Source organism: Caretta caretta, chromosome 2 (assembly GCF_965140235.1).
Source record: "Caretta caretta isolate rCarCar2 chromosome 2, rCarCar1.hap1, whole genome shotgun sequence".
Lineage (NCBI taxonomy): Eukaryota > Metazoa > Chordata > Testudines > Cheloniidae > Caretta > Caretta caretta.
The window spans coordinates 226,238,033-226,251,152 of NC_134207.1; the positions used below are offsets into that span (position 1 = coordinate 226,238,033).

General features: G+C 42.2%; 1 protein-coding gene across 2 annotated transcripts in view; it reads right to left on the bottom strand.

Annotated features, from left to right (window-relative positions):
• The window catches only part of PTTG1IP2 (PTTG1IP family member 2), a 60,844-nt gene that overhangs the window by 10,222 nt on the left and 37,502 nt on the right, over positions 1-13,120 (bottom strand). For both annotated transcript variants that reach the window (XM_048838103.2, XM_048838102.2), the window contains exon 6: positions 330-376. In XM_048838103.2, the coding sequence (XP_048694060.2) occupies positions 330-376 (47 nt within the window). The remainder of the gene's footprint in view (positions 1-329; positions 377-13,120) is intronic.

The window sequence follows — 13,120 nt, forward strand, 5'->3', positions numbered from 1 at the left end:
CAAATCTATTTTGGAACAACTAACAGCAGGAATGAAAGTACTGCAGGCTCCAAAATCTCCATTTAATCCTTGTTTTCCTGCTGTGAATGCTAATAATGATTCTAATTATCACCCACATGAAACTGGACTAAGGCCAGACAGTCTACTTTACTCAGGCTACTGAACGGTCGAATAGTAGTGACTTTTCATCACTATTAACCTGGACTCAAAATCCTAACGTGAAAGGGTCCGTATTCATTACCAATCTGATGGGAATATGTCTATTTAAATAGTGTGAACAGGGAAGAAAAGACTTTGTTCAGATATTACAGTAAGATTAGCATACATACCATATTTCTTGCGTATCTCATCCTGTTTCATTTTTCTTTCATGTTTCCTGCAAAGATTATTAATAAATATCAAGAAAATTTTTATATTTTAGATTGTTTCAAGACATTTTATAAGCAAGGTATAACCAGCAAGGTTATACCATTTGGACCAGGTTTTTTTTTTTAAGAATTTTTTTAAGAATTCTGCAATAATTAGAACTTTTAAGAGCCATTTCTAAAGCTTACAGCTCCCAGTTCTAAAACTCAGTACAACTCCCCATTAACAAATCAAGCCATCAATTAGGATCATATTAACAAGCAAGGAAACTGAAAATACACTGCCTTAATTACATCCAGGGAACTATCTCATAAATGTCACTATGCTGCCCAGCAGGGAATATAGTTGTAAAATTCATATCCGATTGCATGCTGCAGAATGCTAATTCAATATCACAAATCTACAAGGAGAAGAAATTTTATATTAGCATTATGATTTGGTTATACATTACAAGGAGTAAATTAAAATACAGCTGTCTAAACTATACCATCAACTTTGCAAAAGGAGTAACTTTGGCAACTAATATTTTTATATACTAGTGGAAGAATGCTTTTCTAATTTGTTTGAAATAAATGCTTTGATAATAACTTTTTTAAACAAAATAAAAACATACTAGAGTACAGTAATATTTCTGTTTACTGCACTTTAGTTTATGTTAAAAAAAGGAAACAAATGTAACATTTCAAAAGTAACCACAAAAAAAGTCTTGCGATTCTGATGCTGGTGTACCATCATGCTATTGCTAATCTCCTTCAGCAAAATTCGTATGGAGGAGCAGGAAGATGCTGGTTTGTTAACTGCTAGTATACATGGGGTTGATGAAACAGTGTGCTGACAGAACTCTGATTCTTGTACTCAGTATCAAGACTGAGCTGAGCACTAGAATCTGAAATTAGTGGTATATTGACTTTAAGGCAAAGATCAGACTTTTACACAGAGGAAAGTATAGCTAAGAGACAGGGCAGGCTGGCCTGTGGCGAACAAATGAACTGGGAACCAGCTGATCAGGGTTCTATTCCTGGCTCTACCTATGACTTCCTATGTGACAAGACAAACCTCCGTCAATTTCCCCAACCGTAAGACAGAACATATCAGCTCTTCTATCCTCCACCCCTTGTGTCCCAGCAATGTTCTGAGGGTACCTGTGTTAATGTTTGTTAGGCATTAAGTGAAGACATCTTCATGTGCAGCAGTCAAACAACAACAACATTAGAATGTAAAAAAAAATGGAGACATACTAAAAATATTATGACATCATAGGTAGCACTGGTAGTCTCTAGTTAACACTGCCTAACAGCTTCAATGGTAAGACCCTGTTTTCAGCTGCCAGTAACATTACCTATCTAACCATTCAAGCTGAGATTCTGCAAGCTAGCTATCTGTCTCTGGCTGATTTTTCTAGGGTGGAGTGTGGAAGATGACTGGGAGGAGTTTTGGTAGAAATGATTTTGCCATGTCAGAGAACAAATTTAGGGGAAAATACATTTTGCCATTCTTAAAAGATTCTTACAACCTTTTCACTAAAAAGATCAGAGCCTCCATACTTTGGAACTGAGACTAGAAATTTGGCAAAGGGGAGTTGTCCTAGCTCCAGGTATGCGCTTTTTCACAAACCACCCAAGCAGTTCACACGTGCTCAGAGGCTTGTTGCAGCTTGACAGCTAAATTCACCAAAGATTCCATCTGCACTGAGCATACTCCACTGCCATAAAGTTCCTATGTGTCAACCAGATTGCATGTGTACCATCCCCAAGAGCAACAGTGTATGGTCTCTCCCAGGACCACAGGGCTGAGCTAGACTTTTCCCTGGAATTGCTCCTCCCGGAAGCTTGGTATTGCTGAGGCGTCAAGCACCAGAACTGAAAGCAGGGAGACTGACTGATCAGACTGCTGAGGCCCCAACAGCATGGAAAAGAAGTTAGTCTAACTCAAATGCAGAAGAACTGGAAGCTTGCAGGAGGGGAAAAAGGAGGAAGACAAGGGAGATTAGAGGGATGAGGACTGAGGGCTTGTCTTCACTACTGGGAAGACTGACGCTGCTGCAATCGATGGCAGAGCACTCTCTGGTCAACTCTGGTACTCCAGCTCCCAGAAAAGAGTAAGGTAAGTTGACCGGAGGGTGCCTCCTGTCGACGCAGCGCAGTGAAGACACCACTATGTCCTACGTTCTTCACATAGATGAAATAGTGTAACTTAGGTCAATTTACCCTGATAGTGAAGACAAGCCCTAAGACAAGCTGGAGAGGACAGGGATAGAAGGGATGAAGTTTCAGGTGGGGGACAGGATTCCATAACCCCTAGAAGATACACTGCTCCAGAACCCGGAAGTGAAACCAGGAACCCGGAGTCTCCACATTCCTCTACTGTCACCAAATATCTGTAAAACCACTGGCAAAATGTTTTGTCATTCTCTAGTGAGTAGGCCACATAGATGATGAACAGCCACTTTCCGCTACCAGCTACTACCTTACTTCAAGTGGTAGAAGGCTATGTTGTGGTTCTAAAGATCTGAACCCTGGTGATGACTTATGTGAGGGATCAATATAATTCCACGTGATGTAATTTTTTCCCCAGTTTGTTTGAAGAAGAAAAATAGAAAAATTACATTAAAAGCCACATTAAAAAACGGTTGCCTGGGCAACCTTAATTCTTCTTTATGTTGCTCCTGGGAAAATGCTGCACCACTGCACGTGCGCAGAATTCATGTCCCCCACAAAAAAATGACTTTGACAGGGAAGTGAAGGGAAGCTGCAAGAGCAGTCAAGCATCACTCCCTAGCTGCGCAGGTACATTGTTTCAGGCACCCGGAGAAGAGAGCGGAGAGGTAAATCACTGCAGGGCTGAGCTGGAGGCAGGACAGGACAGGACTTCCCCTGCAAGGAGCGTCTGGGACTGTCAGACCCACCCCCACCAAACCTCACCCCATACACCCAGAACCCCCCTAGCCCTCCATACCCGAACCCCACCCCACTGAACCTCAACTGCTGCATCTAGAGCCCCTCTGCACCCAGACCACCCCCCATTAAGCTCCCTACAATCAAACCCCCACCCTGATGAGCTCCACCCCCACACCACCCTGAGCCCCCACATCTAGACCCCAACACCATGACACCCAACTAGCTGCACCCAGACCCCTAACCCCCCAGCACCCAGACCCCTCTGCTGAGCCCCACTTTCACCTGGAACCCCTGCAGAGTCCTATTGCCTCTGCACCTGCAACCCCCTCCCACAATGAGCTTCTGTGCATCCAGATCCCCCCACACCTAGACCCCACACTGAGCTGCCTGCACCCAGATTGTGTCACACAGAATCCTCTCAACCCACAACCTAATCCCCCCCACCTTGAGCCTCTCCACACTTGGAACCTGCCTTGTTAAGCCTGCCTGCCCCACACCTGGTGTGCCTGGCGCAGGCCCCCAGGGTGTTTCTGGGGCAGTCGCAGGCCCTATGCTGCGTCAGGGTTGGGTGCAGCCTCACCACTGAGTCTGTGTCCCGGGGGTGGGGAGATTGCAGGGTGATCTTCCACTTTTGTACAGCCAGTGGCCTGTGCTCCCCACTGCCATGCTGAAGCCTCTGCATTTATTTATTGAGAAAACTTGCAGAATTTTAAAATATTGTGCACAGAATTTTAAATTTCCCTCAGGAGTAATATTATGTGTATTCATTATGCTATAGGCTTTAATTACCAAATCACAAACTATTTTTTTCCCACGGAACCCCTGACTCATTCAGTGCAAAGGATAGCCAGTGCCCAGGGAATGGATCAGTGTTGTATAGTGAATGACAGTGTTGTCTGTTGAATCCCTACCTCATTTGCTGTGCATACTGAAAGGTGTGTAGTAAATGAAGCAAGGGACTGCAGGAAGAACAAAGGCTGATCACCTGGTTAAAACAACAGAATGCTACCCAGGAAATCTGGATTCTATCCATGTCTCTGCCAGAGTTCCTATGTGATGTTGGGCAAGTCACAAATTAAACTTTTCACCAGTGGTCACGAACTGTATGTTCTTCATTTTCTGAGAGATCACCTCTAGACACCTGTGCAGAAATGCTGAGCACTCAGCTTCAACTGAAATCCATTGGAGCTCTGCTCTGAACATATAAAGTATTATGAAATGCTGAATACTCTGGAAAATATCAGGCCCATGGCATCTCAAATTGGGCATCCAACTTACTGGACACTTGACTTTAATCTCTCTATGCCTAAAATCTCCATCTGTAAAATAGGGATATCACCTTACCTCATAAGGGTGTTAGGAAGATTAATATTTGTGAAGCACTGCCATTAAAAAACCCATAAATAAATTACTATATTCAGAGCAGGGTTTTAATGGTCATGGAACTATACACTAAACGATGGAGCAAATGAAATACTGAATAGCTACCCATTCAAACATCACTATCCATTCAGCAGAAGCAGGTGTAGGCCTACAGTTAAATGTACTTTTTAACTCTAATTCAAGCATGTGTTTAGGAATCTTAACTCATAACCAATGGTTACTGTGACTGTTCATAACCAGTGTTTAAAGTTGTCTAGCTTTTAAAGTTAAGCTCACTAAAAAGGAGCTTAATTTTAAACTTTAAATTTTGAATCATCTGTTTTTAACCTGCTTAATGGTCTTTTAGCTCATTCCTTTATGAGTTCAGAACTTGCTTTTATGATACATCAATGACTTAGAATACAAAAATGCATTCTGTACTATTATGACAAAACAGTTGCCTTTGTTTTTAAACCAACATTTGAGCTGTAAATAACTAGACATGCCTCCAGAAAGATAGTAACACTGCTAGCCATCTGCTCTATTTAACAACTACTATTCCCCTCACAAACATTAAGTCTGCAATAAACACGCAATCTAAACATCTCCAAGTAGGAAACACACTTATATTCCTGGCTATTTTAGTAGCTTGTACAGCTTGTTAGCCATTGCTACACAGAGTAACAGTTACAGTGTGTCCTGGTATATGTTCAGGTTGTGTTCCTGAAAAGGGCAATGGATACCAGGGAATTTTTCCCCATAAGAAATAATGGTCCGCCCTGCCTCTTGCCGCCCCACTCACCTCCGCCCTGCCTCTTCCTGCCCAGTTCCACCCCCTCCTTCGAGCATGTCCTGTCCCCACTCCTCCTCCTCCCTCCCAGTGCCTCCTGAATGCCAGGGGAAGCACCCAAAGAAAAGCCTCACAAAACGAGAAGCGATGGATATGCTTATCAGGACCCAGGGGAACTGGAACACATTCCCCTATTGACAAACAACGGATATGCAAAACGACCGATAAAGGGGAGAGGTATACTGGGGACCCCCTGTATGATGCAGCCAATAAACAATATTAACATGTAGGGTTGCCAACCCTTCTGGTTTGGCTAGGAGTCTCCCAGAATTGGGCTTGATCTCCCAGAGGCTACTGAAGCCAATCTGGGAAATTTTAGGCCACAAAAAGTCCGGTGGCGCAGTGGGGCTAAGGCAGGTTCCCTACTGCCCTGGCTCCATGCCACTCCCAGAAGCAGTGACATGTCTGGCAGTGGCTCCTAGGAGGCGGCTCAGCCAGGAGGTCTCTGTGCTCTGCTCCCTCCCCGAGTGCCGACTCCGCAGCTTCCACTGGCGGCAGTTCCCCATTCCTAGCCAAAAGGAGCTGCAGGGGTGCTGCTGGCAGGGGCGGCCTTCAGAGCCACCTGGATGCCCGTGAGCCTAGAGTTGCTGCCAGACATGCCGCCGCTTCCGGGAGCCACATGAGGTGGGAGCTACCCAGCCGCAGCCTGCACCCTGAACCCTCTCCTGCACCCCGAACCCATGAATCAGCCCCCTTCCATACCAAACTCCCTCCCAGATCTTGTACCCCACAACCTCTTCCACACACCAACCCCCTGCCCCAGCCCTGAGACCCCTCCCGCACCCAGACTCCCTCCCAGAGTCTGCATCCCAAACCCTCTGCCTCAGGTCACAACCCCTTCCCACACCCAAACCCTTTCCCAGATCCTGCACCCTGAGCCCCATCCCGCATCCCAAACCCCTGCCCCAGGATCAACCCAGAGCCCACTTGCATACTCCGAATCACTTGGCCCCACCCCACAGCCCAGAACCCAAACCCTATTCTGCACCCCAACCCCGTGCTACAGCCCAGATAAAGTGAGTGAGGGTGGGGAGAGTGAGAAATGGAGGGAGGCGGCCCTCAGAGAAGGGGCAGGGCAGAGGCGTGGCCTTAGGGAAGAGGGGCTGGAGGCCAGCCAAGGGTGTTTGGGATTGTGTGATTAGACAGTTGGCAACCCTATTAACATGGTATCTTATAGTGGATTTCTGTAAATTGCATGTAGAAAAATCTGAAATTTGTCAATACACCAAGAGTCACCGTACTAAAAACTAGATACTACTGCTTAGCACCTATGCTATTTACATCTTAAAGCCCTATACTAGTTTTATAACCTCCCATGAAGAAAGCAAGCATGTAATACTCCCACATTACATATGGGAAAAGAGACAAGACCACACAGAAAGCTCAAGACAGAACTCGGGCAGACACCATATAACATCCATTTATCATTACTATTTATAATTAAGAACTCTGAAGTCCTGTCTGCCTTTCTACTGCTCTAACCACAAACTATTTACGCCTGCAATATTCTTCAATTTGTCAGAACTCTTTGGAACTCTTCAGGATTCAGTGATAATGTTTCTTGCCTGTGATAATAAGAGGTAACTAGAACCATTAGCCTTGCCACTTTATTCTAACAGACACCTACCTTTTCAAACAACCACTTCCTGAATATATTCTTGAAAGACCTTTATGAATGGGTGGTGGACTCAGTTTAATAGGCCTTTTTTTATCTTGCTAACTTTTGTGACTTATGATTGAGTTGTTCTATGAATACTTAAGTCTATCAAGTCGAAACTGCTTCAAGTGCAGCGTACAATACCCTGAGAAACTTCACTTGTACTATACATTTTAGTCAAGCTATTCTGGGCACTGAGAATGCTGGGAACACACATGGTGTTACTGAATAGCTGGTACTGAATATAAGAGCATTTTTTCTTTAAACACTTTAAGCTTCAGAAATAACATTTCTTCCACACAATAAGTTATTAGAACCAGAAAAGCTGTTTAGAAACTCTACAGGAGAAGTTTAAGACTGGTGATGTAGTTCCAAAGATATTTTTGAAAATATTTTTGGATACTTGAAAAGGCTTCAAACACTAATCTCCTCTTTTGCAAAGCCATCTCCAAACCCTCCCAAGCAGCAGCACCAGCAACCACCACCACCACAATGAAAAGGTGGCAAAATGAAGGTAGACTACATCAAACTAATTAAGACAACCACTCTAGGGGATGCTGCATTTCCAACTGCCTCTGCTGATCTAAACAGCCATTTATGAAAAAAAAAACTGTATCTAAGGGAACAGCTACAGAAAGAACAGTGCTGCACCTAACTTTTACTCTGGGGGAATTTGCCTCCCCAAAATTAAAAATTATGTGCATATTCTGCATATTTTATTTGTCAAAAACAACACAATATAAATCACTCCAGTTTCAATTATTTTGGTCATTTCAAAATACCCGTCAGCAAAGTATGTCAACAATAAAGACAACAAAAAGATTCCCCCAAGAGTAGAGAGTTAAAGAAACCCCTATGACAACCTAGTTCTAGTTGGGAGGTGCTGGAGGGGGCTGCATGGGTCCCCCCTTACCCAGACAGCTGCACCCCTTCACTTCCCCAGAGCCCCGCTGTGGGGGTGTACACCCGTGCCCCATCCCCTCAGAACCCAGTCACAGGCTCTGCTCCATGCAGCTTAGTTACTGTCCCTCTGGGGGTCGTGGTATGGCCCTGCCCTTCCTCACCCTTTGCCAGAGTTGAGTGTCCCAGGCCTACTCACATTCCCAGGTGCATGAGGATCAAGCACAGCAGTGCAGAACCTCCATCTCGCCCAGTACGGGCATGCCACCCCCTACGAGCTGGGCTCTGCAGAGTCCAACAGCCCCTAGTGGCAGCCAGCAGTCCCAGTTCTGTGGGGAAAATGAAATTCTACACAAATTCTAGATTGTGCAGTGGCATCGAATTCCTTCAGGAGTAAATTTTTCACTTGTAACTTAACCCAGACTGAGAAACTAGCAGCTTCTTAAGAAACAAGAACTCTCCCCCTCCCCCCAGTCTTTCTGGTGTATTTCTGTAGAATTCCCCCAACCCCTGTCAAGTGGCTAAGCACTGCAGACAAGTTGTTAACTGAACGTTATCTACGTAACTAAACTTTTATTTTGAATTAGCTTTGGGAAAGGGGTGCCTAGATGTTTTTACACGACTGGTGGGATTCAGGCTGGGTGCCGCAGAAGTGACGTCTAATGAAAGAAAAGGATCCAGATAGGGTGGTAGGAAGCAGGCTAGGCAGTGGGACAGAGCCAATCATCTCTTTGTGACAACCACCATGCATTTGCAGCCATTTTAAGTATCTTAACTAGGGCTGTCAAGTGATTAATTGCGACTAATTGCTGGATTAAAAAAATTAATTGTGATTAAATCGCACTGCTAAACAATAATAGAATACCATTTATTTAAATATTTTGGGATTTTTCTACATTTTCAAATATATTGATTTCAATTACAACACAGAATACAAAGTGTACAGTGCTCACTTTATATTTATTTTTGATTACAAGTGTTTGCACTGTAAAAAGACAAAAAAATAGTATTTTTCAATTCACCAAATACAAGTACTGTAATGCAAACTATCATGAAAGTTGAACTTACAAATGTAGAATTACATACAAAAATACTGCATTCAAAAATAAAACAATGTAAAACTTGAGAACTTGCAAGTCCACTCAGTCCTACTTCTTGTTCAGCCAATCGCTTAAACAAACATGTTTGTTTACATTTGCAGGAGATAATGCTGCCCGCTTCTTGTTTACAACGTCACCTGAAAGTGAGAACAAGTGTTCTCATGGCACTGATGTAGCCGGCGTCGCAAGATATTTACATGCCAGATGCACATGCTTCAACCACCATTCCAGAGGACGTGTCCATGTTGATGATGGGTTCTGCTCGAAAACCATCCAAAGCAGTGCGGACTGACATGTGCATTTTCATTATCTGAGTCAGATGCCACCAACAGAAGGCTGATTTTATTTTTTGGTGGTTTTTTGGTGGTTCGGATTCTGATTGGAGTGTTGCTCTTTTAAGACTTCTGAAAGCATGCTCCACACCTTGTCCCTCTCTTATTTTTTAAGGCACTTCAGATTCTTAAATCTTGGGTCAAGTGCTGTAGCTATCTTTAGAAATCTCACAGTGGTACCTTCTTTGTGTTTTATGAAATCTGAAGTGAAAGTGTTCTTAAAATGAACATGTGCTGGGTCATCATCCGAGACTGCTATAACATGAAATATATGGCAGAATGTGGGTAAAACAGAGCAGGAGACATACAATTCTCCCCCAAGGAGTTCAGTCACAAATTTAATTAATGCATTATTTTTTTTAAAAAGCATCAGCATGGAAGCATGTCCTCTGGAATGGTGGCCGAAGCTTGAAGGGGCATACGAATGTTTAGCATACCTAGCACGTAAATATCTTGCAATGCTGGCTACAAAAGTGCCATGCAAATGCCTGTTCTCACTTTCTGGTGACACTGTAAATAAGAAGAGGGCAGCATTATCTCCTGTAAATGTAAACAAACTTGTTTGTCTAAGCAATTGGCTAAACAAGAAGTAGGACTGAATGGACTTATAGCTTCTGAAGTTTTACATTGTTTTGTTTTTCAGTGCAGTCATGTAACAAAAAATTCTACATCTGTAAGTTACACTTTCAGAACAAGGAGTGCACTACAGTACTTGTATGAGGTGAACTGAAACATGCTATTTCTTGTTTATCATTTTTACAGTGCAAACATTTGTAATCAAAATATACAGTTTGACTTCAGCTACAATACAGAATACAAGATATATATGAAAATGTAGAAAAACATCCAAAATATTTAATACGTTTCAATTGGTAGTCGCTTGTTTAACACTGCGATTAAAACTGCAATTAATCACGATTAATTTTTTTTAATTTCAATTAATTTTTTCTAGTTAATCATGTGAGTTAACTGCGATCAATCAACAGCCTTAATCTTAACTATAACTTTTTTCAGGGGTCAGATCTAAAATGATGTGCATCTGGTAAAATTACAGAATTTGTTTACCAGTTAGAGGAACCATTACAGTCTCAAATTTGGAAGCTTATGTACTGTATTAAAAGACACCAAGGTTGACATCCCTGTCAGTTTTAAGTCTTCCAATAATTACTATTAATAGTGTCAGATCTGTATCTCCCTCTTCCGCTAATAATTTACCCAGTTATACTACTCAAAGATGCCCTTAATAAAAGCTAGTCCATTGCTTGTTATCCCTTTGGCAAAACACAGAGCATACTTGTAAGTAGATGTCCTTCACATCCTCAAACTTTCTCCGCTTGATATAAAATCGTGTTGACTAAATATTCCTCCCACCCTCTGGCAATGCACACTGCCAAAAAAACCAAACACACAAAAAAACCCAACAACTAAGCAGTTGCATCCAGAGTTAATGACAATGCTTTTCCATGTTCTATGCAGAGGACGCATATCTGTGATGGCAGCATAATGTATTATCTCTGATCCTTCCAAGACGAGGTCTCTTGAAAAGACTCACAATAATACCCTATCCTTTCCTTTTTCGAGTATGTAATACCACATCAATACCATACTAAACCTATATTTATGGACATGGTTAACTGTGGAAGACCATGCAGTGTATAAACCTAAAGGTATTCTGGGTAGGCAAGTCCTGAAGTAGTTCCATGATAAAAGAACTAAAATTAAGCCTGTCAGCTATGTTTTGGTTCATGGACATAAGACTGCATACTGTTCCTCTGCCGTTCTCAAATTGGAATGCACTCATTCCTCCTAGAACTGTTCAGAATAAGCAAGTGGAAATATACTGCAACATACACGTACTTCACAGAGGAGAACCCTAGATTCCTAAATATATTATCGCCGGGTTGCCCAGCAGAATTACATTTTAGGTAAATTTTCAGAGATCAGGTATGCAAGAAACACATTTTGGCCCATCAAGCTGAAGTTAGTGTATAATTTCCTATAAGCAAGGGACAAGGAGTCTATTTATTTGAGAATACAGAAAATCTTCCCAAAATGATCCTCCCACTGCAACATGTAGTGGCGAATACCTTAATTTTAGAAGGTTTCAGAGTAGTAGCTGTCTTAGTCTGTATCCGCAAAAAGAAAAGAAGTACTTGTGGCACCTTAGAGACTAACAAATTTATTTGAGCACAAGCTTTCGTGAGCTACAGCTCACTTCGTCAGATGCATTCAGTGGAAAATAAAGTGGGGAGATTTATATACACAGAACATGAAACAATGGGTGTTACCATACACACTGTAAGGAGAGTGATCAAGTAAGGTGAGCTATTACCAGCGGGGTGAGGGGAGAAGAGGTGTGACCTTTTGTAGTGATAATCAAGGTGGGCCATTTCCAGCAGTTGACAAGAACATCTGAGGAAGTGGGGGGGAGGGGGGAATAAACATGGGGAAATAGTTTTACTTTGTGTAATGACCCATCCACTCCCAGTCTTTATTCAAGCCTAAATTCATTGTATCCAGTTTGCAAATTAATTCCAATTCAGCAGTCTCTACCTGGAGTCTGTTTTTGAGTAGAAGGCCTAAAAGTGGCAATTCGTCAACAAAAAAAAACTTCAAAAACAGACTCCAATGAGAGACTGCTGAATTGGAATTAGAGTCTGTTTTTGAAGTTTTTTTTGTTGACGAATTGCCACTTTTAGGCCTTCTACTCAAAAACAGACTCCAGGGAGAGACTGCTGAATTGGAATTAAGTTGCAAACTGGATACAATGAATTTAGGCTTGAATAAAGACTGGGAGTGGATGGGTCATTACACAAAGTAAAATTATTTCCCCATGTTTATTTACTCCCACTGTTCCTCACACATTCTTGTCAACTGCTGGAAATGGCCCACCTTGATCATCACTACAAAAGGTTCCCTCCCCCCCTTGCTGGTAATTGCTCACCTTACCTGATCACTCTCATTACAGTGTGTATGGTAACACCCACTGTTTCATGTTCTCTGTGTATATAAATTTCCCCACTGTATTTTCCACTGAATGCATCCAATGAAGTGAGCTGTAGCTCACGAAAGCTTATGCTCAAATAAATTTGTTAGTCTCTAAGGTGCCACAAGTACTCCTATAATTTTAGAAGATTTTGTCAAAAGTAAAATGGAGCACAAAGTAAGGCAGATTTAAGCAAAGCTGCACAGAAGCTGCACAGGGAAAGATCAGTAGAAACATTACAGTATGGTCAGATTAAAAAAAGCTTTTGTACCTTTTTTCTGAATTATGGAAGTTAGTTTATAAAGTACTGTATGATGAGCTCAGTTTGTTAACAGTGTACACTATGGCAATCACAGAAACATGCCATTCTAGTTTGATTTCAGAGTAGCAGCCGTGTTAGTCTGTATTCACAAAAAGAAAAGGAGTACTTGTGGCACCTTAGAGACTAACAAATTTATTTGTTTACAAACAATACTAGAAGTACATTTTTAAAATGCCTTTTTGCGAAGATAGCGGATAGCTTATATAAATCCTCCTGTTTGGATTTGTCCAGTAGTTGATTTTCACTCTACATCTTTTCCCTCAACCACTGCTCTCCTCTCCTCTCCCTTCCAACTGCTGGCGGTCATCTTGCTATCAATTTACCACTAGATCAGGCAAATTGCTCTCT